Source organism: Cavia porcellus, unplaced genomic scaffold (genome assembly GCF_034190915.1).
Source record: "Cavia porcellus strain 051 isolate PalLab524CR breed Dunkin Hartley unplaced genomic scaffold, mCavPor4.1 scaffold_24, whole genome shotgun sequence".
In the NCBI taxonomy this organism is placed as follows: domain Eukaryota; kingdom Metazoa; phylum Chordata; class Mammalia; order Rodentia; family Caviidae; genus Cavia; species Cavia porcellus.
In genome coordinates this window covers 35,500,276-35,525,603 of record NW_026947507.1, presented here as the reverse complement: position 1 = coordinate 35,525,603, position 25,328 = coordinate 35,500,276, and the positions used below count along the sequence as shown (strand labels likewise).

At 51.0% G+C, this 25,328-nt stretch overlaps 2 protein-coding genes across 4 annotated transcripts in view; one reads left to right on the top strand and one right to left on the bottom strand.

Annotated features, from left to right (window-relative positions):
• Positions 1-7,843: 7,843 nt before the first annotated feature.
• On the top strand, positions 7,844-18,868 carry Phyhip (phytanoyl-CoA 2-hydroxylase interacting protein). 2 transcript variants are annotated; one of them, XM_005008106.4, is made up of 5 exons: positions 7,844-8,390; positions 11,678-11,862; positions 13,050-13,224; positions 14,962-15,079; positions 16,790-18,868. In XM_005008106.4, exons 2-5 carry the CDS (start codon positions 11,698-11,700, stop codon positions 17,322-17,324), a joined length of 993 nt encoding a protein of 330 aa, XP_005008163.1. In that variant the 5' UTR covers positions 7,844-8,390; positions 11,678-11,697; the 3' UTR covers positions 17,325-18,868. The 2 variants fall into 2 exon arrangements, with proteins under 2 accessions (XP_005008163.1, XP_003479400.1); XM_003479352.5 differs by having other exon boundaries at positions 7,846-8,390; positions 11,669-11,862.
• Positions 18,869-24,422: 5,554 nt separating this feature from the next.
• Bmp1 (bone morphogenetic protein 1) overlaps positions 24,423-25,328 on the bottom strand; it is a 39,903-nt gene continuing 38,997 nt past the window's right edge. For both annotated transcript variants that reach the window (XM_005008103.4, XM_005008104.4), the window contains one exon: positions 24,423-25,135. In XM_005008103.4, coding sequence (XP_005008160.1) covers positions 25,001-25,135 — 135 coding nt within the window. In that variant the 3' untranslated portion in view covers positions 24,423-25,000. The remainder of the gene's footprint in view (positions 25,136-25,328) is intronic.

The window sequence follows — 25,328 nt, the reverse complement described above, 5'->3', positions numbered from 1 at the left end:
CACCATCCTGCTCTGCGTGAAAACATTTTAAAATGAAAATTAAAATCAGCCATTATTATCCCATTAACTTTTTAAGTATGTGTATTAAAATTATTCTACTTTTTGCATTTTGATTTTTTAAAATTATTTTAGCCGTGTGTGGTGGCACATTCTTATAATCCCAACACTCTGAGACTCTAAGGCAGGAGAATTGCAAATTCCAGTCCAGCCTGAACAGTTTAACGATTTAGCAAGACCCTGTCTTAAAATACAAAGAAAAAAGACTAGAGATGTAGCTCAGTGGGAAGGTCCTGAGTTCATTTCCCAACACTCCCTTCCCCAAAAAGAATAGTTTTCATATAATGCTATAATCAACTCTAGTTCTTTTCTTTTTTTTCTTTTGAGACAGGGTCTTACTATGTAGTTCAGGCTGACCTTGAACTCACTATGTAGCCCAGGCTGGCCTCGAACTCATGGCTTTCTTCCTGCCTCAATCTCCCAAGTACAGGGATCATAGGTATGTGGTACCTTGTGCCCCTGTGCCTGGACATTACTTAACATTTTTGACTTACACTATATTTAACTACATTTTGTCTTACACTACATTTACATCAATTTCCTTCTTGCAATGTTTATGAAATTTTACAGCATTTCCCCCCACAAAAGATTCAAAATGAGAAAAGACTTAAATCAGGCATCTATGTTTGACATTTTAGGGATAACTTCCTAACAATGATTATTGTAGTTTCCTTTTAGGGATTTACTCTAACTTTCCTTTTAATTAAGTTAATATATTTTCAGCACCATTCTGCCTTCATTCTTTACTTGTGCCTACACCTGTCTCTTTGTTTTTTCCCAAAGAGTGTTCATTATTTTATCTACTCTAAAAAGAAACTTGTAAATAATTATTAAATGCAGCCCATCTGATGGCCATAATGCTAGCAAACCTGAATATTATTGATAATGTTTTACTTTCACAAATTTCATAGTCAAGCTAATAGCCTTATTTTTCATTATAAATAATGAAACTAAATAATCAAATTTAACATCTATAGGGTTTTTTTTTTTAATTGTAGGTTTGGAAAGTAACAGATTCTGCCAACACCCTTTCCTGTGAATTCTTGATGAGCATCAGAGATAAGAAATGGAGAAGGAAGTGTTTTGAATACATGTCAGTAGAATAAAAGGCAAGTGCGGTAGGGAAGCACTACCTAAGTTCAGGCTATTACATGTTCTCTGTGAGTCATTTGTCCTGATTTATTTGCTTCACTTTGCAGGCCATTCATTTTCTGGTTCCTCTTCATTGCCTTGACCTCCAAACATTGGAGAATTGTAAGATGCCATCCTCAAAATTCTTCCTTTTTTCTATATTTACTCCATTGCCATGGTCTTATCTGCTTTAAAGAGGACACTGTGTCCTGATGACTCTGCAACATACATTTCAGCTCAGAAGTCTCTGAATCCCCAGATGTGTATCTCTGTATTGGATGTCCGCTAGGCATCTCAGAGCTAGATCCACATCATACTTTTGATCTTCCTACTCAAACTACTCCTTCAAAGTGGTCCCCTTCTCAGTGCCTAGCAACTGCATCTCACTAGTTGTTCAGGTCAAAAATCTTGCCATTCTTCTTGACTCCTTTCTCTCATGCTATTTCCTACATTTACATGGTTGGCTTTTTCACGTGTATTCAGGATCCTACCACTTCTTACCACATCCACTGACATAGCTTCCTGGTTCTTGGGCTTTATATTTAGATGTCTCCCCAAAGCCTCATGCATTCATAGATGGGGCTTTAAGGAGATGACTGGATCATGGGGGCATAATGCTCACTGATAGATTAGTCCACTGATGAGTTTATAGCTAAATGTGAAGTTGGGAGGAGATATCTGGTTGGAGGAGGTGGGTCACTGGGATTGTGCCTGAAAGAATATCTCCTTCCCTCCTCCCTTGATAGCTCTCTGCTTCCCACTGTCATGCCATGAGTCACTTTGTCTCTGTCAAACCCCTCTCCCCTCTGCCATGCCCCTCTGCCTTAGAGCCAGCTGACTATGGAATGGAACTTCTACACACTGCGAGCCAAAATAAACCTTTTCTCCTTAGAGTTGTGGATATCACATATTTTGTCTCAGTGATGAAGAAGGCAGCTAAGACACTGGTCATCATTTTGAACACTATCATTTTAGATGCCCTAATTATTATTATGACTCTCTGGCTCCCTTCCAGTTGCACTGGGCCCAGCTGCTTCTGGAATGCTGTTTCTGGAACACATCTGGCATGCTCCTGCTTCAGGGCCTCTGCATCTGCTACCTAGAATACACTTCCCCAAGGAATTCTGCATGGCTCCCCCTCTCTCTGCACCCAGGTTTGTATTTCAAAGTCACCTTCATACAGAGGCCTTCTCAGATGGTCCCACGTAAAATTGTAAACCTCCTAATCTCCCTTGACGATCTGTCTGGGTTTTTTTTCTTTTTTGGTATGGGATTGAACTTAGGACCTCACGCTTGCCAAGCAGGGGCTTGTGCCACTGAACTAAACCCCTGGCCCAACATTCTGTCTGTTTACTGACTTATTTTTCTCTAATAGCACTTATCACCATCTAACAGGCTATAGAGTTTGTTTACTTGTTAATCTTCCTCCTACCTGAAAGAAAGACCTAGAAGAAAAAGAATCTTTTTGGAGGTGAATTAGTCAGCATTTTTGTCACAAAATACCTGATGCTCACAGTTTAAAGGAGGAGAAGTTTACTTTGGCTTATGGTTTCAGTGGGTTAAGTCCCAAGGCAGAAATGCTCTGGTAGAAGGGCATAGTGGAGGAAACTGCTCAAATTGCAGTAGCCACAAAGCAGAGAAAGGAAAAGAACCTAACAGGAGGGGCCAGGGACTAGATATACCCTTCAAAAGCTCGCCACGAGGGCCTACTTCATCCAGTTAGGTGCTACTTCCCCATAAGCTGGTTAGTGATGCTCTACAATGAATTAATCCACCAGATGAAATTACATTTCTCATGATCCATTCTGAGGTCTCAGAGGTCATCAGATGGCAGCCAAACCTCCAATACCACAAGGCTGTGGGAAGATGTTTTAGATCCCAATGGTATCATTGGGATCAAGTCACTGTTATATAGTGAACATTGATAATTTTTTAAATGGATGAATGAATTCCAGTTTGTGTTGAGACCAAGTGGCAAATCTGGACTTGGATTAGAAAAATAAAGGTGGATTTTTTTCCAGGAAGTAATTTAACTCTGGCACCACTGATGAAAAGCTGTTTTTAAAGCTGAAGTTTAATTTAGATGTAGCATGCTTGCTGGGCATGCACAAGGGCCCTGGTTTCCATCCCCAGCAACACACACACACACAGAGTAATGATGATGATGATAATAATAATAATTAGTAGTAGAAGTCTTTTTTAATTGTGTTCTTATATGTCTCATCTACAAGTTCTTTTATAAGCAATTCTCTCCATAGAATGAGCGTGGTCACTGCATAGCATGTAAGTAGAGGGACGCCTTCCCCTCGAAGTGACTTGTACTCATTATGTCAAACCCTCGTCCCAGTTCCTTGCCGTGTGGTGCTCAGTGATGTCCCATATTTCCTGCCTTGTGTCCTCATACTTCAGCGCTGCTCACTGACTCTTCCAGTACCATGACTTTGGTGCTCTTCCTCCCTCTCCTCACTCACAGTTCTCTCAACATTGCTCTCCATATTTTTCCCTTGAAGTTTCTTTTGCCCTTATGAAGTTTCCTTTGTGCCTCTTCTCTTAGTACTTTCCAGAGGCCATAAATACATCAGTCAGCATTTCCATGCCTTAACATAGTTAAATATTTAAATTTTTAAAAAGCTAATAAACTGTTATTCTATTCTTTACTAGAGCAAATGCTTACAGATGTGTTTGCTTTTTAAAATGATTTTAGCCAGCTGTGGTGACACATACCTGTAATCCTAGCACTCCCGGGGCTGAGGCATAAGGATTGCTATGAGTCTGAGGGACTTGACTTATGTAGCTTGAGCTACATAAGTGACTTCAAGTCCACTGTTTACTACATAGTGAGATCCTGTCTCAAAAAAAAAAAAAAGTAATTTTGGCAACTTTACCTTTCAAGGCTGCTGAAAGAATTGCATGCCTGGCACTGTGTCTTGATGCTTAATAAATACTTTGTTATTATTGTAGTCATAGATACCTTAGGTATAATATCTAATATGGAAAGTTTCAACTACACACAAAAATGATATCTTATTGGATCTCAAAGTATCTAGCTTTTATAATAATTATTATTATTTTTCACTCTTGTTTTTATCTCTATTGCCACCCACTCCTGCACTCTAGATTATTTTGAAACAAGTCAAAGATCTAATGTCATTTATCCATAAATATTACAATCTGTATCTCCAAAAGATAAAGATTTTTAAAAAATAACCACAGTATCATGATCAGATATTAAATATCCAAGTTTTTTGGATTTGGTTTTGTTTAGTTTTGGTTTTGTTTTTGCTTTTTTGAGACAGGGTCTCACGACATAGTCCAAGCTGACTTTGAACTCATTAGGTAGCCCAGGCTGGCCTCAAACTCACAATCCTCCTGCCTCAGCTTCCCATGTCCTAGGAATATGTGCCACCACACCCAACAATTTTTTAAATAGTTTGTTAAATCAATATTCATATAAGGTCCATTAAGCTGGGCATGTAGCACATGCCTGTAATCCCAGTACTCAGGAGACTGAGGCAAGATGATCACTGTGCGTTCAAGGCCAGTCTAGGCTACATAATGAGTTCAAGGTCAGCCTGGATTACATAGTGAGACCCTGTCTCAAATATATTTGAGGTCCATTATATCCCTTAATTTTTACTGTAAGCATATAAGGGAAAAAGAGATTTTTCTAGAAGGTTGTTCATTAGAGTGTTATTTAACATACAAAAAAAAAAAGAATTATAGAAGAGTAGGGAAGGGGCTGGGGATTTAGCTCAGCGGCATAAGCGCCTGCCTTGCAAGCAGGGAGTCGTGAGTTCGATCCCTGGTACCAATAAAAAGGAAAAAGACAAAAAAAAAAAAAAAAAAAAAAAGAAGAGTAGGGAATTGAATCCTAAAAAGAGTGACAGGGGTTGGGGGTTTAGCTCAGTGGCACAAGTGCCTGTCTGGCAAATGCGAAGTCATGAGTTCGATCCTAGTACAAAAAAAAGAAGAGTGATAATGAAACACTACATGGATAGCAATTTAAAATGACATCATGTCAGTTATGGTGGTGCATGCTTGTAATTGCAGGACTTGGGAAGCTGATGCAGGAAGATAGCAACAAATTCAAGGTTACCCTGTACTACATAGCAAGACCCTATCTCAAAAACACCAAAAAATAAATAAATACCACCATAAGAAAGACCATGTGATGAACTAAAAGTGTTTCTAAGTGAAAAAAGGCTATAAACACTACTTTGTCTTCCTTTAAATATGAGATTTATTAACAGCATTATATATATATATATATATATATATATATATATATATATATATATATCTCCATGTTTCTGAATGGTGGGAAAACAAGTTATTTTAATTCTCTTAGTTTTTATAATGAAATGTTACCTTTCTACAGCGATCATGTAGGACTTTTGCTCATTCTCCTACAGAGTTAGCGATGCCTGGCATGCTGTGCTTTGCCCTTACCATGGGCCATCATTCTCATTCTAAAGCAAGCAGAGCCGCAAGCCTGGGAAGGGCCAGGCCCTCACCTGACTGTCTGCTGGTGCCAGCACATGGCCGACAAAGGAGCATTCAGAGGGCTAGGGCACATGATCTCATGCAGCCTCCAGTGCCACCCTGAGGAGGTGGGAGACAGAGACGCTGCGGGACTTGGTATCTTTCACAGAAGAGGAAACTGAGTCACAGAGCCCCTGCCTTTTCGTTCTCACTGCCCCTCACATTGGTCCTGGTGATAGGGATTTTAGGCCAGATGGCTGGTGCTGCTCATAACCAGGAGATGCTGTTCCCCAACTCTCCTGAGCTTCAGCATCTCAGCGTAGGTGTGTGAAGGGCGGGACCTGGTCGTGTTTGACCAAGGAAGCACTTAATCCTCCTGCAACACGCCACACCGCATTCTGTGGTTCAGGATCTGACCAGGCTTGCTCAGGTTCTCACGCCCAGCTAAGGCAGAATCAACTTCTGCTTGTCTTTGGAAGCCATGAAGTCTTCTCTCTTCATTGTCGCCTGCTCCAACCTTGGCTCCCAATGCCTGCAGCCCACAAGTCCCTCTTTGTGTGTGTCCCTTACACTCAATGCATGCCTTCTGCTCTCTGAAGCCCTCACCTCTGAGCCTGTGTGGCATCTGCTGTCCCCAGGCCATACTCTCCCTCCACCCCATTTCTTTTCCATGTTGTACCTGGAAATTTTATTCTCGTCATCCCTACTGTGCACAGAGGATTGGCCCCAGGATCCTCATGGACACCAAAATCCACAGGTGCTCAAATCTCTTACATAAAATAGTGTAGTGTTTGTGTATAACCTGCAATAGTCTCCCATTACTTTAAATCATCTGCAACTTACTTACAATACCTAAGACAATGTAAATGCTATGTAAGTAGTAGTTATACTATACAATTTAGAGAATGGTGACAAGAAAAAATGTCTGTACATGTTCAGTACAAACACTTTTTTAGTGCTGATGATTGAACCCAGGGCTTCAAGCATACTAGGCAAGCATTAATCACTGGGATACAGACCCAGCCCTTCAAATGCAATTCTAAACCAAGTGTCGTGGCACATAACTATAATCCCAGTACTACAGAGGCTGAGGCAAGAGAAAGGTTGTCATGGGTTTGTGGCCAGCCTGGGCTATATAATGAATAGAGAGCCAGCCTGAACCACATAGCAAGATCCTATCTCAAAAGCAAAAAACAAAGCAAAACAAAACTCCCCAAGCAAATGCAATTTTTAAAAATGTATTTTCAATCCTTGGTTGGATCTGCAGATGGATACAGAGTGCCAACTGTATGCTCCTTGTTCTCTAATTGCGTCATCTAAATGTCCGACTCTCCTCCCCTGGAAGACAGCAGGCTCCTCGCAGGCTGACTCTGCCAAAAACGATGGGAAAGATAACATCTCTGATGATGCCAAGCCTAGAGCCAGCCGATTCCCACAGTGAGCTCATCCCATGATCACAATGAAGCCATGTTAGTATCCCACTTGACAGGTGAAGAAACTGAAGCTCCAAGGGAGGTGGTGTAACCCACCCAAGGTCACCCAGGTGGAAGACAAATGAAAGAGCATGTTCGTCCCCATTTCTGTCTGACTGCAAAGCCCGTGCTTTCCAACAGGGCACACACTTTGTCACTGTTCGCTGCTTGATTCTAGTTTCCTTGAGCGTTCTTCCAGTGGCATCCATGGATCCTGGTTGTTTGGTGGCAGACAAGCTTCCTGCTGATATTATTGTGTCTGATTGAGGTGCTCCTGGCTTGCCTGAGCCCCGAGGGCTGGAGGGCTGGCTGGAATGGGAACAGTCAAAGCTCTGTGTGTCCTCCCACCCCCACATTCTTTCTTCTGCGCATCCTTCTCAGCTCTACAACTTCTTTCTTGGAGGACGCCTAACCAGCTAGAGGACTCTCACTGGACATACAAGCGTCTCCAACGCTGCAGGTCTGATATCTCCTGATAAGAGTTGGTAAGAAAACGGATCAGTGAAAAGCCCCCGAGGGGACCCAGACTGAAACAGGGCCCCTACTCGCACACCCCATCTGGACCTTTCCCTTACATAGCCTCCCTCTTCTTCCCCCAATCAGCTTCCTTGTTTGGGGGCCCAAACAAGGGTTAAGCTCCACCCCTCTCCTGATATCCTAAAGTTTGGGGGCTGCATCCAAGTCAGAGATTTCCAAGTAAAGGGTGTGCTGGAGGGATTTCTGAGGGCAGGTTGTCCTGGAGGAATGTGGGGAAGGTAGCAGAGTCACAGCTGCCGCCTCCAAGGACATCTGCATAGCTCCCTGGGAGACCCTCTGCCCTCTCCCCCTCCCACCAGCCTGGCGAGCAGGGACCAAGCTTGCTGATTATCACCTGACGCGGTGCAGCCACCGATCTCATTGGTGGAGCCAGATTCGGTCTGGCTCTCTCGTTCTTTCTCGCCTTCTCTGCCTCTCTCTCTCCTCACGCTGCTTGGATTTAGCTCTTGCCTCCCTTCTTGCACTCCTCGCACTCAGCTGGGCTGGGAACATCTCGTCGCCAGGGCAGCAGCTGTTTGCTGCGGAGCCAGACAGGAGCTGCCTAAGGGGCATGGAAGCTGCCTCCTCGGCAGCCGGGAGAGGAGCGAGCACGAGCCGCTGCCTGTGACCCAGGCGTCCGGCCGCCGTCTCCCTGCCTAGGGAGCTCATCCACAGAGAGGTTCTCCCTTCCCTCCCTGCCGGGTCTTCCTCCGCAGAGCCCGGGAAAGCCAGGTGAGCGCCCCCCACCCCCAGCCATCCTGCTACCTATCATGAGAGGTTGAGAGCTGGGGGTGCCAAGGACCTGCCACTGTACAGGGTGCCCAACTGGGTCGCCAGGCCTCACGACCTTGTCCCCTCTCCCCAAGCCTTTAGCAAAGGGCTTAACAGATGGATCCAGTCCCTGGGGCGACACAGTTAGTTACCCCGTGACCATTCTGCTGCAGTCAGCGGTGCCCGTGGGGACAGCGGGTGGGGGAGCTTTCCCTGTGGCATGCCAGTGGCTTTGCTGACTGGGGCTGAGGAAGGGGCACCGTGTTAGAGTGTGTGCACACTTGCAGGGAGGCTGGAGGCTTGCTTGCGTAGATAGGTGTGCCTGCGTGGAGTTAGGTTCCCGCGGGGTGGGGTGGGGGAGGCAGCTGCCTTCTGGCATGTCTAGGAACATAGCTTTTTTGCACGTGTGAGGTACGTGTGTGCGGGGGCAGTGCTTCTCAGAGTAGCCTGTGGGTAGGTGTGGGCGGGGAGGGGGGGGCTGCCAGGCAGTATATTTAGGGGGTGGACATGTCACTTGTCCTGTGGGTGGGAGTACATGTGGAGGGAGTGTGTGCAAGCAGACACTTTCCATGTGGGGAAACGCAACTCCACAGCAGGCTGGGGTGGGTAGGTGGGAAGCGTGGGTGGACCCGTGTAGGTGCGCAAACCTGTTGGCGTGTGAAGGATCGGGCTGGCAGAGTGTGGTGAGATGCAAACATGTTTTCAAAGTCTGTCTTTGAGCCTGGAGACTCTGGTGAGAATAACAGAGGCCCCCGGGGAGTCAAAATATGTGCGGATGCACATGTGTGTGCAGGCAGGCGTGTGGGTGGCGTGCCTCCTCAGGAGGTGGCACACATGCATGTTGGTGCCTGCAGCTTCTTCTCTTCCCCAAATATGGCTTGCGAGGAGGGATTCGTGCCTGTGGGTGTGCATGAGACCATGGACATGAGCATGTGTGGGTCTGCTTAAAGGCGGCAGCTTGCAGAGGGGAAAAAACCCACAGGGTGGACCTAGAATGTACAGCTAGATAGGCAGAGGGTACCTGGGTGGGAAGTGGGTGTGGGAGTGAGAGTGGCTGGGGAGGTGTGTGCAGGGACTGGGGGCAACCTCAGCACATGTGTGTGTGCGTGCTTGCCTGTGTGTGTGTGGGTGTGTGCACACCTGCCTGGGGTGGATTCACACAGGACTGTTTCTAGGGTGTTGCCCCAGCCTGCCCCTCACACCCTGCTTTTCCACAGGCATCTGGGCGTCAAGAGGTTGGGTCACACCCACTCTGGTCCACCTTGTTGGTACCAGTCAACGCCTCTTTTCCAAGCTAGGGTGGGCGAGTCAACTCAGCTTTCCTGGAGTTGGAAAAAGAAAAGATGAGCAGCAGCCAGGTCCAGGGCTCCCACACACTGCACAGCTATCCCTATCCCTAGAAGACTCTGAGAAGAGGAAGAAACAAGGCAGGAGCAGTGGCTGGACCATAGGACTGGTGTAGGCTGCATCACACATGGCTGGGAGTGTGTCTGCATTTGTGTGTGTGTTAGTGTGTGCAAGGGAGGTATGTGTGTCTCCCTGGGAGCTTCCTGCCAGGATCCAGGGAAATAGTAACTCCCACTGCTCCATACCTGTCCTCCCGGTTACAAACAGATCTGTTATTGTGGGATTGTGGACAAAGCCCCTAGCCCATCTGTTTTACTTTGGGGTGGACTTGGTGGCACTCCCATAAGTATGCTTGCTTAACATAGGAGTCCATGCATGAAGCCACTGGCATCTGACTGTAGCATAGGAGGCTAAGAAAAAGCAGGACTTAGGGGATACCAGGGGCAGGTAAGAGCCGTCATCCATAGACTCCCCCAGGACCTGCCACCCAGGCAACCCACAGGTTAACCTAGAGGTGCCAGGCTTAACTGACAGGGAAGTGTGGGCTGGATCTTCAGGAAGCTATAAATAAAGTACCTGTTTTCAAAGGCACAGGTCGCCCTCACTCTTAGCTCCTGGGTAAGGGGAGGAGAGAAGGAGGTGGCACCGAGCTGGGCTGGGTGCTGAGCTGGAGGGAAAAATCAAGAAAATAGGAGACTAGATGCCTTGGAGAAAACCCACCCACGTCTGTGCCTCTCCTGCCCACCCTGAGGGGGGGGGGTCAGGCCATCAGTGAGGCCAGGTGGCTCTTCCCAGCTAAGGGACAGGTGAGAGGGACGGTGATGTAGTCCTTCCACACCTGAAGGGTCCCAGATGTCAGGTAGAGCTGAAGGAAGCGACAGGAAGGTAAAAGGAAAGGTACCAACAAAAGGAGGAAACATAAACAGCCAGAAACATGAGTGCCCTGTATAGGGCCTTGTATCATGCATGTCACACACATGCACATATGTGCATGCACACGCACACACACACAAGCTTACAGATAAAGTGCTTGGTCTCCAGAGTGTACTTCATTTGTTGACTGTGTAGCCTTAGGCGCCCCTGACACAGTTACCTTATCTGTAAAACGGGGATAATAATAGTGCGAACCTATTATGAGACTTGTGTGCGGTAATGTTTGTGAAATTATTCATACCTTTGGGTCCCCAGTAGACATCAATGTGGAAATGAGATGAATTATTTTACAAAGCCAAATAAAGACCAGCCAAAAGAGAAACAGGGATTGTCAAAATAGTTATAGGTGGAAAGAGAGCTTGGAGCAGGCTGTGGCCCACGCCGCCCCCGTCCACTACAAATATATCCACAGGCACCTACCTGGCACTTATCCTCCTAGCCCTGCACCACGGGGACCTTCACTGAGTCACCCCCAGGATGGGAGAGAGGCTTGAGCCCAAAGGTCTTGGCACCTTGGATGCTTGGCTGCCAGCACCTGCCACCTGCCTCAGTGCTAGCCCTCAGCCCCCCAGCAGGTGCTTCCTGCCTCCTCTCCACCTCTTACCCATTCTCTCCACCCCCAGCCTTTCTCTTTTCACGCCTGCTGGCTGAGAGCCCCCTCCCTCCTAGGCTCCATCTGCTGCAAATCTGTCCCTGCCCAGCATTTGCAGCGTTCCCACTGCCTCTGCCACCTGTCAGGTGCCGTCTGCTCCGGACAGCAGAGAGCCCCCCAGGGGCCACCCGCCCCACCTTGGGACCTTCAACTCTGGCCTTCCCCATACAATCTTTTCTATCAGATTTTTGAGTTAGATGCATCTGCCGGGTTCTGAAGGATCAGACTCGCCAGAGATGGTGGGCACAGCACATTCCAGAAAGCTCCACAGTGAGAGGGACCTGCTGATCCTTCCCCTCACACTCAGTTCCCACAGGAGCCAAACCCAAGGGCAGCATGGAGCTGCTGTCCACTCCCCACAGCATCGAGATCAACAACATCACCTGCGACTCCTTCCGTATCTCCTGGGCCATGGAGGACAGTGACCTGGAGAGGGTCACTCACTACTTCATCGACCTCAACAAGAAAGAGAACAAAAACTCCAACAAGTTTAAGCACCGGGTGAGTAGAAGGTGTGCGGCACCTTTCCCCAGCCCCTGTTCTGGATGGAGACAGGAAAACGGACCTCGGGAAAAGCACGGTGGAATCAGAGGCCTGTTTGGAAGCCAGCTTCTTCAAACTGCGTTATCTTGGGGAAGCAATATGACCTCTCCTGGCTCCAGTTCCTTCCCTGGTGAGGAGGGAATAATCACGGCCACCCTCGGAGGGGTGCTGAGAAGAGTCCATGAGTAATGTGTGCATGGTGTTTGGCAGGAAGCCTGACACAGCGTGAGTGCTGTTATCTGCGCCATGACTGGGCCTTCAGACAGGGCTGAGTGCCCAGGCAGGGGTGGACTCAACATGTCACACGTGGCGACAGATGCTATCTCAAGCTCTGACAAAGGCCAGGCCTCAGAGCAGCCTTGTTGACTGGGTGGGTGACTGGCCAGACCCCTTTTGCCGGGGACTCCAGGCTCCCCCTCAAGCCCTGTCACTCTCTCTGCCCCTTGGCTGCCCACTGGCCACTGGCTGCTGATCTAGGAAAGGAATGTGGACGAGTCCTCACAAGCATGTCCCTTCCCTGGGTGAAAAGCCACTGTGGGGTAGGTGGGAGGAAGCTTACATCTTCTCCAGGCAGGGGGGAAGGAGGGAGAGCTGGCCCCCAGGACGCCAGCCTCAGTGCAGGTTACTCACCCCCCTCCCTGGAACTGACTCCCCTGATCTGGGTGTCTTTTGGCAGGCCAGTTGCCACGGTGATGTGAATGTTCAACACCACCCCCTTGAAGCAGGCCCTCCCCCCAAAGAATAAGGCATATTTTCCCTTCCTCCTCAGCTTCTCAGCATTTGCTGTTGCCGTGGAGACGGCTCTGCAGTGTGCAGAGCTCTCAAAGTCTCCCTCAAAAATGGAGGTCTTGCCGCCTTCAACTTTGGGGGCCTTCTCCCAAGTGGCCTCTCCCCTCAGTTCCTGAAAGAATAAGGCATTGGCGTGGGAAGGAGGAGGATCTATGTGGCTGTCCCAAGCCACTGCTTGCTTCTGCAGGAAAATGGTAGATAAGCCATGGAGACATTGGGTCCCCAAGACACTGATCCTCTTCTGGGGGCGGCAAAGGGAAGGGGTGATTTGGGGAGTGGGAACTCTGGAAAAATTCCAAGACTGGATGTGAACCCAAAATTAACTCTGGACTTTCCACTCATCTCCCATTTCTCAGGATGTCCCCACCAAGCTTGTGGCCAAGGCAGTGCCACTGCCCATGACAGTGAGAGGCCACTGGTTCCTGAGCCCACGCACAGAGTACAGCGTGGCTGTGCAGACGGCTGTGAAGCAGAGCGACGGGGAGTATCTGGTGTCTGGCTGGAGTGAGACCGTGGAGTTCTGCACTGGGGGTGAGGCCTGGCTCTTGGGTTGCTTGGCACATCTGGCTTAGTTATGGCCAAGAGAGGCAACACTCATGGTTACCTGCTGTACCGTGGGCACTGTACTTGGGCCAGAAGGGAACAGCCTGGCTTTTTCTAAGGCGGGACAGGTGTGGACATTACTACTCAGTTGGGCAACACCACCCCCGTGAAGGGGTGGAAGTACTTTTCTGAAAGGCTTAGGTCCTGCATGTTTTTAAAAACATGGTGAAAACACATTACATAAAGCTGACTGTCTTGACCATTTTTACTGATGGCACAGTAGCATAAAGTGTATTCATAGCATTGTGTAACCAGTCTCCAGAGCCTTTTCATCGTGCAAAACTGAAACTGATTAAACAACCACTCCCTCTTACCTCTTTCCCCAGACCTTGGCAAACACCATTCTACTTCCTATCTCTATGATTTTGGTGACTCTAGGTGCTTCCTCTAAGTAGAATTATTTGTGACTGGTATATTTCTCTTAGCATAATGTCCTTGAGATGTGGGTGTCATAGCATGTGTCAGGATTTCCTTCTTCCTTAAGGTTGATCAACACTTTATCAGTGGACCCCTAGTGGGACAATCACATTTTTCTGAAAACTGCTCCTTATGCAGCAGCTTTGCAAGCTCTCTCAGCAGAACCTACCTTACAAATTCGAGCAGGCACACATTGACCTTGTGTGTGCTTGGTCACTGCTGACCCGGGACCTGCACCACAATATCCTGTCCTTTAGTGTCCACCTGAGAACTGTTCCAGATTGCTGTCCTGTCAGAAGGAAGGGGCAAGGAACATTTTCTGCCCCAGGGCCTCGGAGGCTGCTGGCTCCATCCTTTGCCAGCATCTGTGCCCCAAGTCTCCTTGAGCTGCCACATACCTTACTCAGGAGTGCACCTGCTCCTTGTAGAGAGGGTTTCTTGTTTTCTCCAGAACAGCACATGCCATGAACATTTAATTCAGACTGGGACCTAGGGTGGCTATAGTTCAGTCTACCCTCCTCTCTCCCAACCAAGTGCCCCAGCCAGGGATGCAACTGCAATGAGGAAAGGGTACCTATTTCTTGTTTGCACCAATGTGCCATCCAGTCTAGCAGTAGCCCTGCCTATACTCCAGAGCCCCAGGTTCAGGGTAGGGTGAGGAGTTCTGGGTATACAGTTTCCTGACTCTGGTACCAGTCTTCCCCACTTCTCAGGAATAGCTCAAGTAAGTAAAGAACCAGTGCTCCAGCCCTGAAGGACAAGTGTGCACACTGCCTTAACATTCACAAATGTGGGGCCAGCCTCGGTTCTCTGATTCTTCCACATGGGTGGATATGAGGAGGCCCTCCCAAAGGACCCTGCATCCACCCCTCTCAAGTCCATCTTTGGCCTCTGGTCCTCTTTTCATATGAAGATGCACTGGGATGACAGCCTCTTGGGGCACTGGCATGGTAACAGGGCAGCTCACTACTCTTTGTAGACCCAGGGCAGCCATGAGCCTCTGGCAATGATAGCACAGTCGCAAGGAACACAGATAGCACACAGCTTTCCATGTTCCCAGCCAATGCAAGCTGGCTTGTTCCCATCTGACTCCAAGTGTGTCCTGCGGCTGTGTGGCGCCACCCTGCTGCTCCAGAGGATGAGGTTAGCTGGCAGGCACAACAGGGGGTGTGGAGGGGTCAGGGAAGAGGATGAGGCTGTGATCCTGCAGTGGTTCAAACTCACCTCACCCCACCTGTACTCTTGCAGATTATGCCAAGGAGCACCTGGCCCAGCTGCAGGAGAAAGCTGAGCAGATCGCCGGCCGCATGCTCCGCTTCTCTGTCTTCTACCGCAACCATCACAAGGAATACTTCCAGCATGCCAGGTAGCAGCCTTTCCTTCCTCCCCCAGCTCTTTCTCCTCTTGTCCTGGCCATCCCAAGTCACCCCACTCTCACTGACTGCCAGGTCTTCTTCCAGGGTCCCTCTGTCCTCATCCCTCCAGGCTGGCTAGGAAGCAACCACTGCTTTGGGATTCGGTTCATGGGAGGTCAAGGGCTCCAGGACAGGGCCGCCTTGTAGAGCACAGATCTAACAAACCCAGAGGAACAAGGTCCCAGTTTGTTCCCCCTGGGGAGTTTCTTCACAAGATCTACTACCAGGGCCAGCTGTCTCTCTAGTTCAGGACCTGGGACGGCAGAGGAGGTGAAGAGGGGAAGTCTCGAGCAGGAGTCTCGAGCATGAGGGGTTCCAGGGAGCACCCAGTGAGCTGGCATTCAACTTGGATGCTGAGGCATCTTAGAGAATCTCTTAGGGTGCTGCTAAGAGTCTGGGATGAGGAAATTGGCACGGGATAGGGGTAGGTGGTGCTTCCCACCTACCCATAGCCAGAGTGTCATTCAGCCAGAGCAGCCTCAATGTTATTTGCCTGTGACCAATCTAGGTATACATCCCGGGGGAAAAAAAGGGTTCTTCAGTCCAAAAGTGTTTGAAAATGGATGATCCCATCCAATAACTTCAGCCTATAGGTAAAGGTCCCAAGCTCCAGAGGACCTCAGTTGGCCAGTGAGGCACTCATCACCCAGAACAGCCAGGACCCTCTCCTGTGTCTGGTGCCATTGCTCCCCACCCATGTCCTTCTAGGCCAGGCCAAGCCAGCTGCAGCTGTCACTGTCTTTATCATTACAGACAGCTGAGGTGGACAGTGGCAGCTTCAGGATCTTTAACGCATTGAAGAACAAAGGTGGGAGTCCTATTTAGGCTCCCGTCTCACCAAGAAAGAGATAGGGAGTGTCCCCATGTTTTCCTGCTCCTTACGAGGGGCCAGGACATAAAGACTAAGGCACTGGCTACCATTTTAAGAACCTGAGGAAGGATTTAATGTCATAAGTGTGTGTAATGCTTGAGCAAAATTCAGGATCCTTTATTCAGGTAACTTTTTTTTTTTTTTTTTGTCTTTTTGCTTTTTATCGGTACCGGGGACCGAACTCACAACTGCCTGCTTACAAGGCAGGCACTTTTGCCGCTGAGCTAAATCCCAGCCCCTGGCTCCTTTATTCAGCAGGCAGCCAATTCTGTGTGTGTGTATGTGTGTGGGTATTTGTAAGTGTTCCATGTTCTTGGAAGAAAAGAGGAACCCTTATGCTGGGCCCTGAAGGATGGTTAGGAGTTTGTGAAACCAGAAGGACAAGTTGGGGAGGGCAGGCCAGGCAGAGAGAACATCGATGCGAAGGCACAAAAGAAAGAGTGGCTGTGACTGTCACTTGTGGGGGTGCTAGGTGGTAGGAGGGGAAAGTGATAGTTGGACCAGAAAGACAGGATGCTATCGCTCTCTTGCTAATCAGGATCAAGCCCTACCAGAGGGCTTTTAAAGAAGGGAGTGGCAGGTTCGGCTGTCTTAGGAAAGATCGGGCACTTTGAGGTCCTCTCCGAGGCCCTTCCTCTGCTCTTATATCCGCTGTCTTAGGAAGGATAGGGCACTTTGAGGTCCTCTCCGAGGCCCTCCCTCTGCTCTTATATCCGGGACTTCTTGACCACCCACACTGCGGTCAAGGCTGAACCCAGCTAACGTGGGACATTTTCCCTTGTGGGGGCAGGACCCACTGTGGAAACATGCTGCAACCCTACCTGAAGGACAACAGCGGCAGCCACGGCTCCCCCACCAGCGGCATGCTCCATGGGGTCTTCTTCAGCTGCAACACCGAGTTCAATACGGGCCAGCCCCCCCAGGATTCGCCCTATGGTCGCTGGCGCTTCCAGATCCCTGCCCAGCGTCTCTTCAACCCCAGCACCAACCTCTACTTTGCAGACTTCTACTGTATGTACACGGCCTATCACTATGCCATCCTGGTGTTGGCACCTAAGGGCTCTCTGGGGGACCGCTTCTGCCGTGACCGCCTGCCCCTCCTGGACATTGCCTGCAACAAGTTCCTGACCTGCAGCGTGGAGGACGGGGAGCTGGTCTTCCGCCATGCCCAGGACCTCATCCTGGAGATCATCTACACTGAACCCGTCGACTTGTCCCTGGGCACCCTGGGGGAGATCAGTGGGCACCAGCTCATGAGTCTGTCCACTGCCGACGCCAAGAAAGACCCCAGCTGCAAGACCTGCAACATCAGCGTGGGCCGCTAGGGACTCCTGGGGAGCTGGGGGTCGGAGAGATGGCAGGAGGGCGGCTTAGGTTCAGGGAGCTGGCTTTCTCTCCCCTCTCCCCTGCTCCCTAGGTTCCATCCGTCCACCCCACCCCCACCCCTTGGCATTGGAAGCAACCGAGGGTGGTCTTCTTGGTAAGCAAGGCCCACCCCAAGCCTGGTGGACTTGCAAAAGCTTCTCAGCCTCAGGAGGTCCATGAGTGGGTTGGATTTCTGGAGAATTCCCCCTTCCTTTCCTCTGCTTTCCTTCTCCTAATCTTTGCCTTATCCAAGCCTTCATCTCCTAGAGTCCTGCCTGCCCCCCCACCAGGCTCTCCTGGGGAAGTTCCTCAGGGCCAAAGCCCATGTGTAGCTTGGCTGCCTCCAGAGAGATGCAGAGAGCTGTGGGGCGTCGCCTCCTTAGCCCCACCCACCCCACTCAGGGCCACCGCAGAGAGCCCCCTCCCTGCTGAGCTGGGCCTGGGGCTTCCCACTCCAGGCTAGGACTCTCTCCTCTATAAATAGCCTCCCGCACCGCTGTCATGCCCTGGCTGCCCCTTGCCCATGAGAATCCTCTTCCTGCATGGGAGAGCTGTCCTTCCCTTCCTCCACCTGTCCACTCCAGATGTCCCCCCTGCTCTCCAGAGAGGGAGCCTTTTCTTCTCCTGGCTTGGTGGCCCTGGGCTGCCTGGCATTTGTTTCTTCTGTCTGGAGATGATATATTCCCCAGCACAACTTTCCACAACTCAGAGAGCACACAGGTCTGGAACAGCAGCTGCTGGGGTCGAGGAGGGGGAAGGAGACCCCTGAGACCCTGTCCTCAGCCGGACCTTGCTCAATGGGACCTAGAGATGTGGAACTAGGGACCTGCAGGCTACCTGCAGAGCCCTGGCACCCCACCTGGCTGTGCGCTTTGCTCCCTGCTCTGCCACGGTGCCATGACTGCTCTGTACCTTGTGTCAGCCGACTGGGCTCTCGGCCACTCCAGCCCCCATGCCTGCCCACTGGCCACCAGCCCTCCTGGCACTCTCCTGGGACACGCTTGGTGAAGCCCTCCCTGGGCTTTCTGTGTTTTCACCTCATTCCTACTGTCACATAGGTCATGAGGCTGGTGAGGGTGACCCCACCCCAGCCCCTTCCCCAGACAAGCAAAGCAGGAGGGTTGCCCAGGGAGGTGCTGGTGGAAGCAGCAGAGGGGAACCCCACTGTGATTTTCACGGAAGTGACAGGGATGACAGACAAGCAACTGGATTTCTGTTATGAAAGACAGAGGGGCTAGCAGGCCAATGAGGCTGTCCCTGGGTACGGGGACAGAAACAGTGCTGCACAGTGTGCTGACCCTGAGGATGGTTGGGAGGCCTGGGGCCTCTAGAGATTTGTGAAAAGGCCAGGACTTGGGTCCTCAGGCTCTCCCCACCCTGTATGGGTGGCTTTGCTGTGGGTAGGGGGTTTGCTGTCCTTCTCCAGCCCAGTGTCCTCCCGGAGCAGGGGCACGCCCACCTATGCTGTGCTTGCGATGTACATCAATAAACCCCGTGGCCTGAGGCCCTGTCTGTCTTAGTCCATGCAGGTTGCCATGCCAAATTCCACAGACCAGGTGGCTTATGAACCACAGAGGTCTAAACTCAAGGCACCAGCAGATTTGATGTCTGCTGAGGGCTCGCCTGATTTCTGGGGTGTAAAGAGCTATCTTTGTGTCCTCTCATGGTGGAAAGGGCCAACACGATTCCTCAGCTCCATTGTCCCACTCTGTCCACCTCTCTGGCTCTTTTCATATTTTTATTTTGAGGTAAGTTCTCACTATGTAGTCCAGGCTGACCTCAAATTTCTGATCCTCCTGTCTTGGCCTCTGAAGTAGCTGGGATTACAGATGTGTGCCACCACACCCAATATTCAGCCTGTTTGGTAAAGGCACTAATCCACTCACAAGCCTCCACCTTCCTGACCTAATCGCCTCCCAAAGGCCTTGCATACTAATCACTAATACCGTCTTGTCTCTCGTCTCAGGAGTTCAAGTTTCAACAAATGAATTTGTGGTGGGAGGAGACAGACACTGCGCCCATAGTAACTTCTATTTGGGCCCAGAATGGGAGGGGCAGGTGGGCAGGTTACATAATCCACAGAGGAGCTCCCTCCATGGAATGATGAAGCCACCCACCAGGGTATATCCAGACCCCGATTTGGGAGCAGCATCAGAGTACAAAGCTCGTCTCCAGCTCAGAAAGCACCTGGAGGTCATCTGCTCTGCTCTGTGCTTCCCTTGTTGGGGAAGGACTGTGGCAATCTGGGCCCCCCTTGAGTCCTTGCCACTGCTATGGCCCTAAATGCCACCAGATTTCCCTGTCCCAGCCAGGGTGGCCCTTCCCCCAGCAGGGCTCATCATCTGCAGATCTGAATCACCTCTGCGTCTGTTATTATGGACTTAGTAAATTTTGTCCTCGGCTGGACTGGAAATATTCCACAAATGTCACAGGCACCTTACTCTGCCTGCATCAGGGCTGAGTGCACATGTGTCTTCAGGCCTTGGGATGAGATTTCCTTGGTACAGCCAGGAAAACCAAAGGGCTGATGACCACTTGAGGAGGACCTACTGTGTGTAGCATGGAGCCGACTTTCCATGTACATCAGTTCTGTAAGTCTGCATGAAGTCCTGGGGCGCTATTATTTCCACTTAACAGAGGCACAAAGAAGTTAAAATGTTTGCCCACATTGTATGCCAGGGAGCTGCAGTATCCAGGGTTTCATTCAGAAAAACTAGCCCCATTTTACTGCCCTCTGCTTGGCTCCCCTAGTGTATAACATCACCCTGGACAGTAGTTTTTGTTTTTTTCTCTCTTTTTCATTTTTATTGGTACCAGGGATCAAACTCACGACTGCCTGCTTGCAACGCAGGCACTTATGCCGCTGAGCTAAATCCCCAGTCCCATAAGACCCAGGCCGGGGCCCTTCCCAGACACAGTGGCCCTTATGTCTTCCCCCAAGGCTGTGTAATTCCGGCATAACGCCAGAGGGTGCTGTGGAGTCACAAATGCCAAGGAGGCTGGATTTAAAGGATTGGGAGCAACTCAAATGTGTGTGTTCTTATCTCTGAGCAGGCCTGGCTTTTCAGTCCTCCATAAAGGCAGGTTTCAGCTTTCCTTTTGACAGCCCTTTTGAATTTCTTAGAAAGTGGGACTGCCTCCCAGAGTCCTGTAACTGGGGGACAAATGCAGTGACCGGAGGCAGGGGCTTCATGCAGGTTCCACCGGAGGGCCTGTTTCTCCTTCTCAGTCTAGATGGCCACTCCCCAGCTCACAGCCAGCCTTGGACTGCCTAAAGTGCCTGTCAGATGGAGCAGGGTTAGGGCATCTGCCAGACTCCACTGAGAGGTCATTTCTGGCCCGGAGGCTAACCTGACCCAATGGAAAGAGAGGTCCCTGTTGGAGGCACATGCTCTCATACATGCATCCTCCCTGTCCCGGCTTGGAGAAAGCTTAGGGGACCTCAGAGAGCTCCAGGTGAAAGAGTTCTGGACCTCAGCAGCTACAGTCCAGCCGAGGGAGGGGCCCTTGAGTTATCTTTGCTGCTAGTAACAGCAGCAAGGAAAAACAAGGCAGTCAAGAGGTGAGGCTTGGGGTTCTCAGTGGGGTGTCCTGCTATGCAGGCACAAACACACAAGCACACCCAACACCCAACACAAGCACATGCTTTCACACGTGCTCCCAAGACACACACATCTCCCTGCTCTGACACACGTTCACACTCCCCTGCCCACTTGTTCCTCCCAGGCCAGCATCTCTCCTTTCTGTCCTGGATAGGTGGTGCCCCTCATCCCATAGGGCAGAGGAGGGAGAGGGGCCAGCTCCAAGCACCCTAGAGCTTTGTCTGGTCTTCTCCACATTAGGCAAAGAGGTAGCTGGGGTCCTGAGGAAAGGGATGAAGAGGGCCCATTCCCCAAAATGGAAGAGGCCTTCCGGAAGCTAAGCTGAGGTGACTGGCCATAAAAGGGTGTGGCCCCAGTATCTGGAGGAGATTGGAACCAGATGTTCTGGGATGGGGGAGGGGAGGGAAGGGAGCAGAATGGCTGTGCTGGTAGGCAGGGAGCTGGGCGAGGGGCCTTGCAGTTCCTGGGGACAACATCTGGCTGCCCTCTTCCCTTGCTCTCCAAGTGAGGCTCTACTATTTTTGCAAAACTGGAGCAGCAAATCTTTTCACAGATTCCAGAATCAGCCTTGTGCGTAAGGACTGTCAAGTACAGGGTGTGACTTGGGAGGTGCCCAGAAAGGCTACCAGCTGGCCAGAAATGTGTCCCTTGCTGCCCACAAGTTTCTCTTTGCTCTGGGGTAAGCATTGCCCCCTGGCAGGAGCAGCCAGTGCTGAGCTGGAAACCAGTGTACCCAGAGGATTCCTTACCACCTAGAAACAGTGCAGTGCAGGAGAGAAAAGAGTCTCATAGAGGAAAGAGGAAAGGAAAACGGGCCCCTTATGAAGAGGCTGCTATTGGAAGGGCATGGTGACCAGCTCTCCTCAGAGGTCACCTCATGTCTTCTTCACAACCATGCTGGATGTTCCTATCATCCCAGGTTTACAGATGGAGAACCTGAGGTTCAAAGAGGGTGAGTGATTTATCCAGAGTCACACGGCCACCCAGCAATACAGCAAGGGTTCAAAATGGGCTGTTTGCTGTCAAGCTTGTGACTTTGTGGGCTAAAAAAGGGACTAAAGATGAGAGCTGGGGATTCACTTTTCTGGTTTGGCTATTGAGTCAACAGTTGGGTCTTGAAGGTGGGACCTCTCCCAAGGGTCCTGGCCACTTCGACAGCCTAGTTCCCTGTACCTTGGCTGCCCTAGAGCCCACATATTGGGGTTTCTTGTTTGCCTATGGTTGTGGCTAGAAAAATGCTGGGGATGCGCAGGTTTGGGGAGCAGAGGCCCAGGGAAGAGACACCTGGCCAGCATCCTACAGCTCAGTGGTAGAGCCAAGTCCCCTGATTGCTAAGGACTAGTGACGGGCACGAGAAAGATGTCCAGGTGCTGTGGGCTGTATTGTCTTGGCCTCATTGCATGGGGAGAGCACAGGGCTGAGGCAGTTCTAGCCCAGCCTCCCACAGCTAGTTAGTACCCCCAACTGGGGGAAGCAGGGGACCTCGAGCTGGAGGATGGGTGGAGGAGTCTCCATGCCTCCCTCAGCTGTGCAAGGTGTCACCTGCCCTGGAGTTGGCTTGGTCCAGAGCCCTGAAGCAGCAAGAAGGTAAGGGTGGGAAGGGCTGGACAACATAGTAATTTTCTAAATCCCAAGATGCATTTCCCACCCCCACCCACAGGAGTGCCCTGTTCCACGCCCTCCATGTCTTTGCCCACCGTCTTGCCCTCTTCTGGTACTCCCTGGCCTCCCCCATTGTCCTCCCCTTTCCCACTGTCTTCCCTCTCCATCAGCCACGCATTGGGCTGCCTGCTGCCTAAGGTGGCATCCAGACAGGCCCATCCCCCTGTTCCAGGCCATGACAGGGCACTCTGGCCTCCCACAAAGACCTGCTTAATGGTCATCAAGATTTGCATCCACCCCACAGGGTAGCTTGGGAGCCTGCACACTGCTCCCAATCTACACAAAGCCCTCCTCAGAGAGTCAGTTTGGATCTGGGTCTCCCAGATGCTCTGTGCCTTTTACTATTGACATCCAGTTTCCCCTGTTGGGCCCCCCCAGAGGGTGCTGAAGATGGGCCCAAGAAGTTCAGAAGACTTGTTCATGAGTCCTCAAAGTCCAAGTCTGCATGGGTAATGCAGTCCTGGGACATGTGCTTGGAGAGGCTCTGCGGGCTGCTGCCCAGCCTCCTCTAGCTGCTGTGTTGCTGTTCAAAAGGACCCTGTTGGAGTAGAGGGGCAGATGCTCTGTGGGCTGGAGCCCCTTGGCTTGGTCAGGGTTATGCTATTGGCTCCTTCAGGCCTGTGCCATTTGAGCTGGGACTGTGGAGTTGGAGCCTTGGTAGGACCTGGAGAGCTGATATGGAGTGCTCCAGTCCTTGCCTACAATTTCTGCTGTGGAGGAGCCAATGCCAAGTCAGCCTGGAGGAGAGGAGGCTGGCTTCCCGGGACAGGAAGGCCCCACCTGCACTTCCCGTTCTCCACGACTTTCTGCTTAAAGGGCAGAATACAGAAACCCAAACAGAGTCCACTGTGGCCTTCTGCTCCCGGAAGGCACATCTCCAAGTCCACACAGCGTCTGTCCCCACAAAAAGGAGGAGCTTGGGGCTGGTAAAGGACACATGGTCCACTGCAGGCTCTCAGGGAGCCAGGGCTGGGCAGGATGCCTGGCTTGCTCCAGAATCTGAGCATGGCCAGGTCAGGCCTAGGGCATCCGCTCTCTGGTCCTCCTTCCTTTCTCTACTCTTTCCCTGCGACAGGCAGGGACACAAAAAGGGGAGGGAGAGCCTCCCTGGAAGAGAGGAAGCAGGGTATGGTTCTTTCCACGTCCCTGGGAGGTCCTTGGGAGGCACAAGTCTGGGTCTCACTGCTGGCAATGATAGAAAGGAGGAGGCTGGAGAGCCTCACGTGGCCTGGGGAGAGGGGCCAGAGTTGGAATGTTTGCTCAGTGGCTGCCTAGCAAGCATCTGGCTCTGGTCCCCACGCAGAGCCAGTGCTCAGAGTCTGGCATCAGGAGAGCAGGCACTGGGGGTGGCAAGTGCACCTCTGGTGGCTCATGCTGGGTTTCTGGCTCCTGCTGGGCTCCCTGGCCAGACATACACACAGCCCACTCACTTCTTCCTCAGCTGAAGAGACAGAAAAGCCAGATGGACAGACGCACCTCAAGCCCCTTTTCCATACTTCCTCCTTCCCTCCCCGAAAACAGGCTCATTATAGAATATTCTACCCCCTTTCCATAAGCAGCATGTAAGGTTTGACTGGCTAGCAAAGTGCCCTGTACAGCTCTGTGTGTGTGTGTGTGTGGGCGCCCAAGTGTGAAATCACACCCTTAGGGGTCCTAGAATTGTGGGAGAGAAAGGCAGCCAGCAAAGCCAGGTGTCCTGGCCACACGCCAGCTCAGACATCCAGCAAGCCTGCACATCTGGAGGGAGACACCCAGCCCCCACATCCCAGACAACATCTGGCACAGGACATTCACTGGCTGTAACACTTTCAGTTTATTGGCTGGGGTGCCGTGGTGTGGCTGACCAGCCATTGGGCCTGAGAGAAGCCCTGTCTTGTTTCTCCACCCACTCCTATTATCTCCCCACGGTGGCTCCTGGGGAACACGCACCGACACTCCTGCCCCCAGACACAGAAGTGGGGTCACAATAAAGAGGCTGGAGAAGGAGTGGGAAAGGAACATTACAATGAAGATTACGGGCCACCGGCTCTACACAATACAATGTATAGAGATGGTGGGGAAGGTGGCAGGATGCTGCTGACACCTGCCACCAAGCAAGGCCCCCAGGGAAGATTGGTCACTTCAAGTGTCTCAGTGAAAGCTCCAGCTACCTGGCCCTAGCCCCTCGCCCTGGCGGGGGATCACAGGGAAGCGGCTTATGAGGAGTCCAATTCCCTCACCTCGGAGGACAGCCTCACCTGGCCCGTCTGCCCTGCAGGTCCTGGTGTCTGGGGGTGAGGGATGATGTGTCACCTTCTGCCCACTACCCACTCTGTCCAGTCTAAGTGACTGAGAGAAGCGGGACACCATCCCTGCCCTGTGCCGGGCAGGTGTCACTTTCTGCTGTGGAGTGTGTCCTGGAATTTGGTGCTGGTGTAGCGCAAGTGGAAGCCTTTTTTGGTGATGGTGTCATCTGAGTGGAATTTCACGAGGACAGAGTCCCCGGCCGAATACACCTCCTCGGGGGGCTGCAGTAGAAAGAGACAGGCATGAAGAAGAGGGGAAGAGACTGGGGCTTTTCTCTTCCCTGCCCAAGACCCCAGCTCTAGGAAGGCAGGGGCTTCTCTGATGTTCACCGGATTCCCCCAGCCCCCTAAAGTGGGGTCAAGTCTTAGGAGTTTAATGGGGTGGCTGGGTGAGGGGAGCTGCAGTTTGGAACCA

Bases quoted from the DNA above. Each gene is read 5' to 3' on its own strand.
- Phyhip (XM_005008106.4), top strand. From the start codon at position 11,698: ATGGAGCTGCTGTCCACTCCCCACAGCATCGAGATCAACAACATCACC. The intron at 11,863-13,049 runs GTGAGTAGAAGG...CCCATTTCTCAG, and splicing joins CCAACAAGTTTAAGCACCGG to GATGTCCCCACCAAGCTTGT. The intron at 13,225-14,961 runs GTGAGGCCTGGC...GTACTCTTGCAG, and splicing joins CGTGGAGTTCTGCACTGGGG to ATTATGCCAAGGAGCACCTG.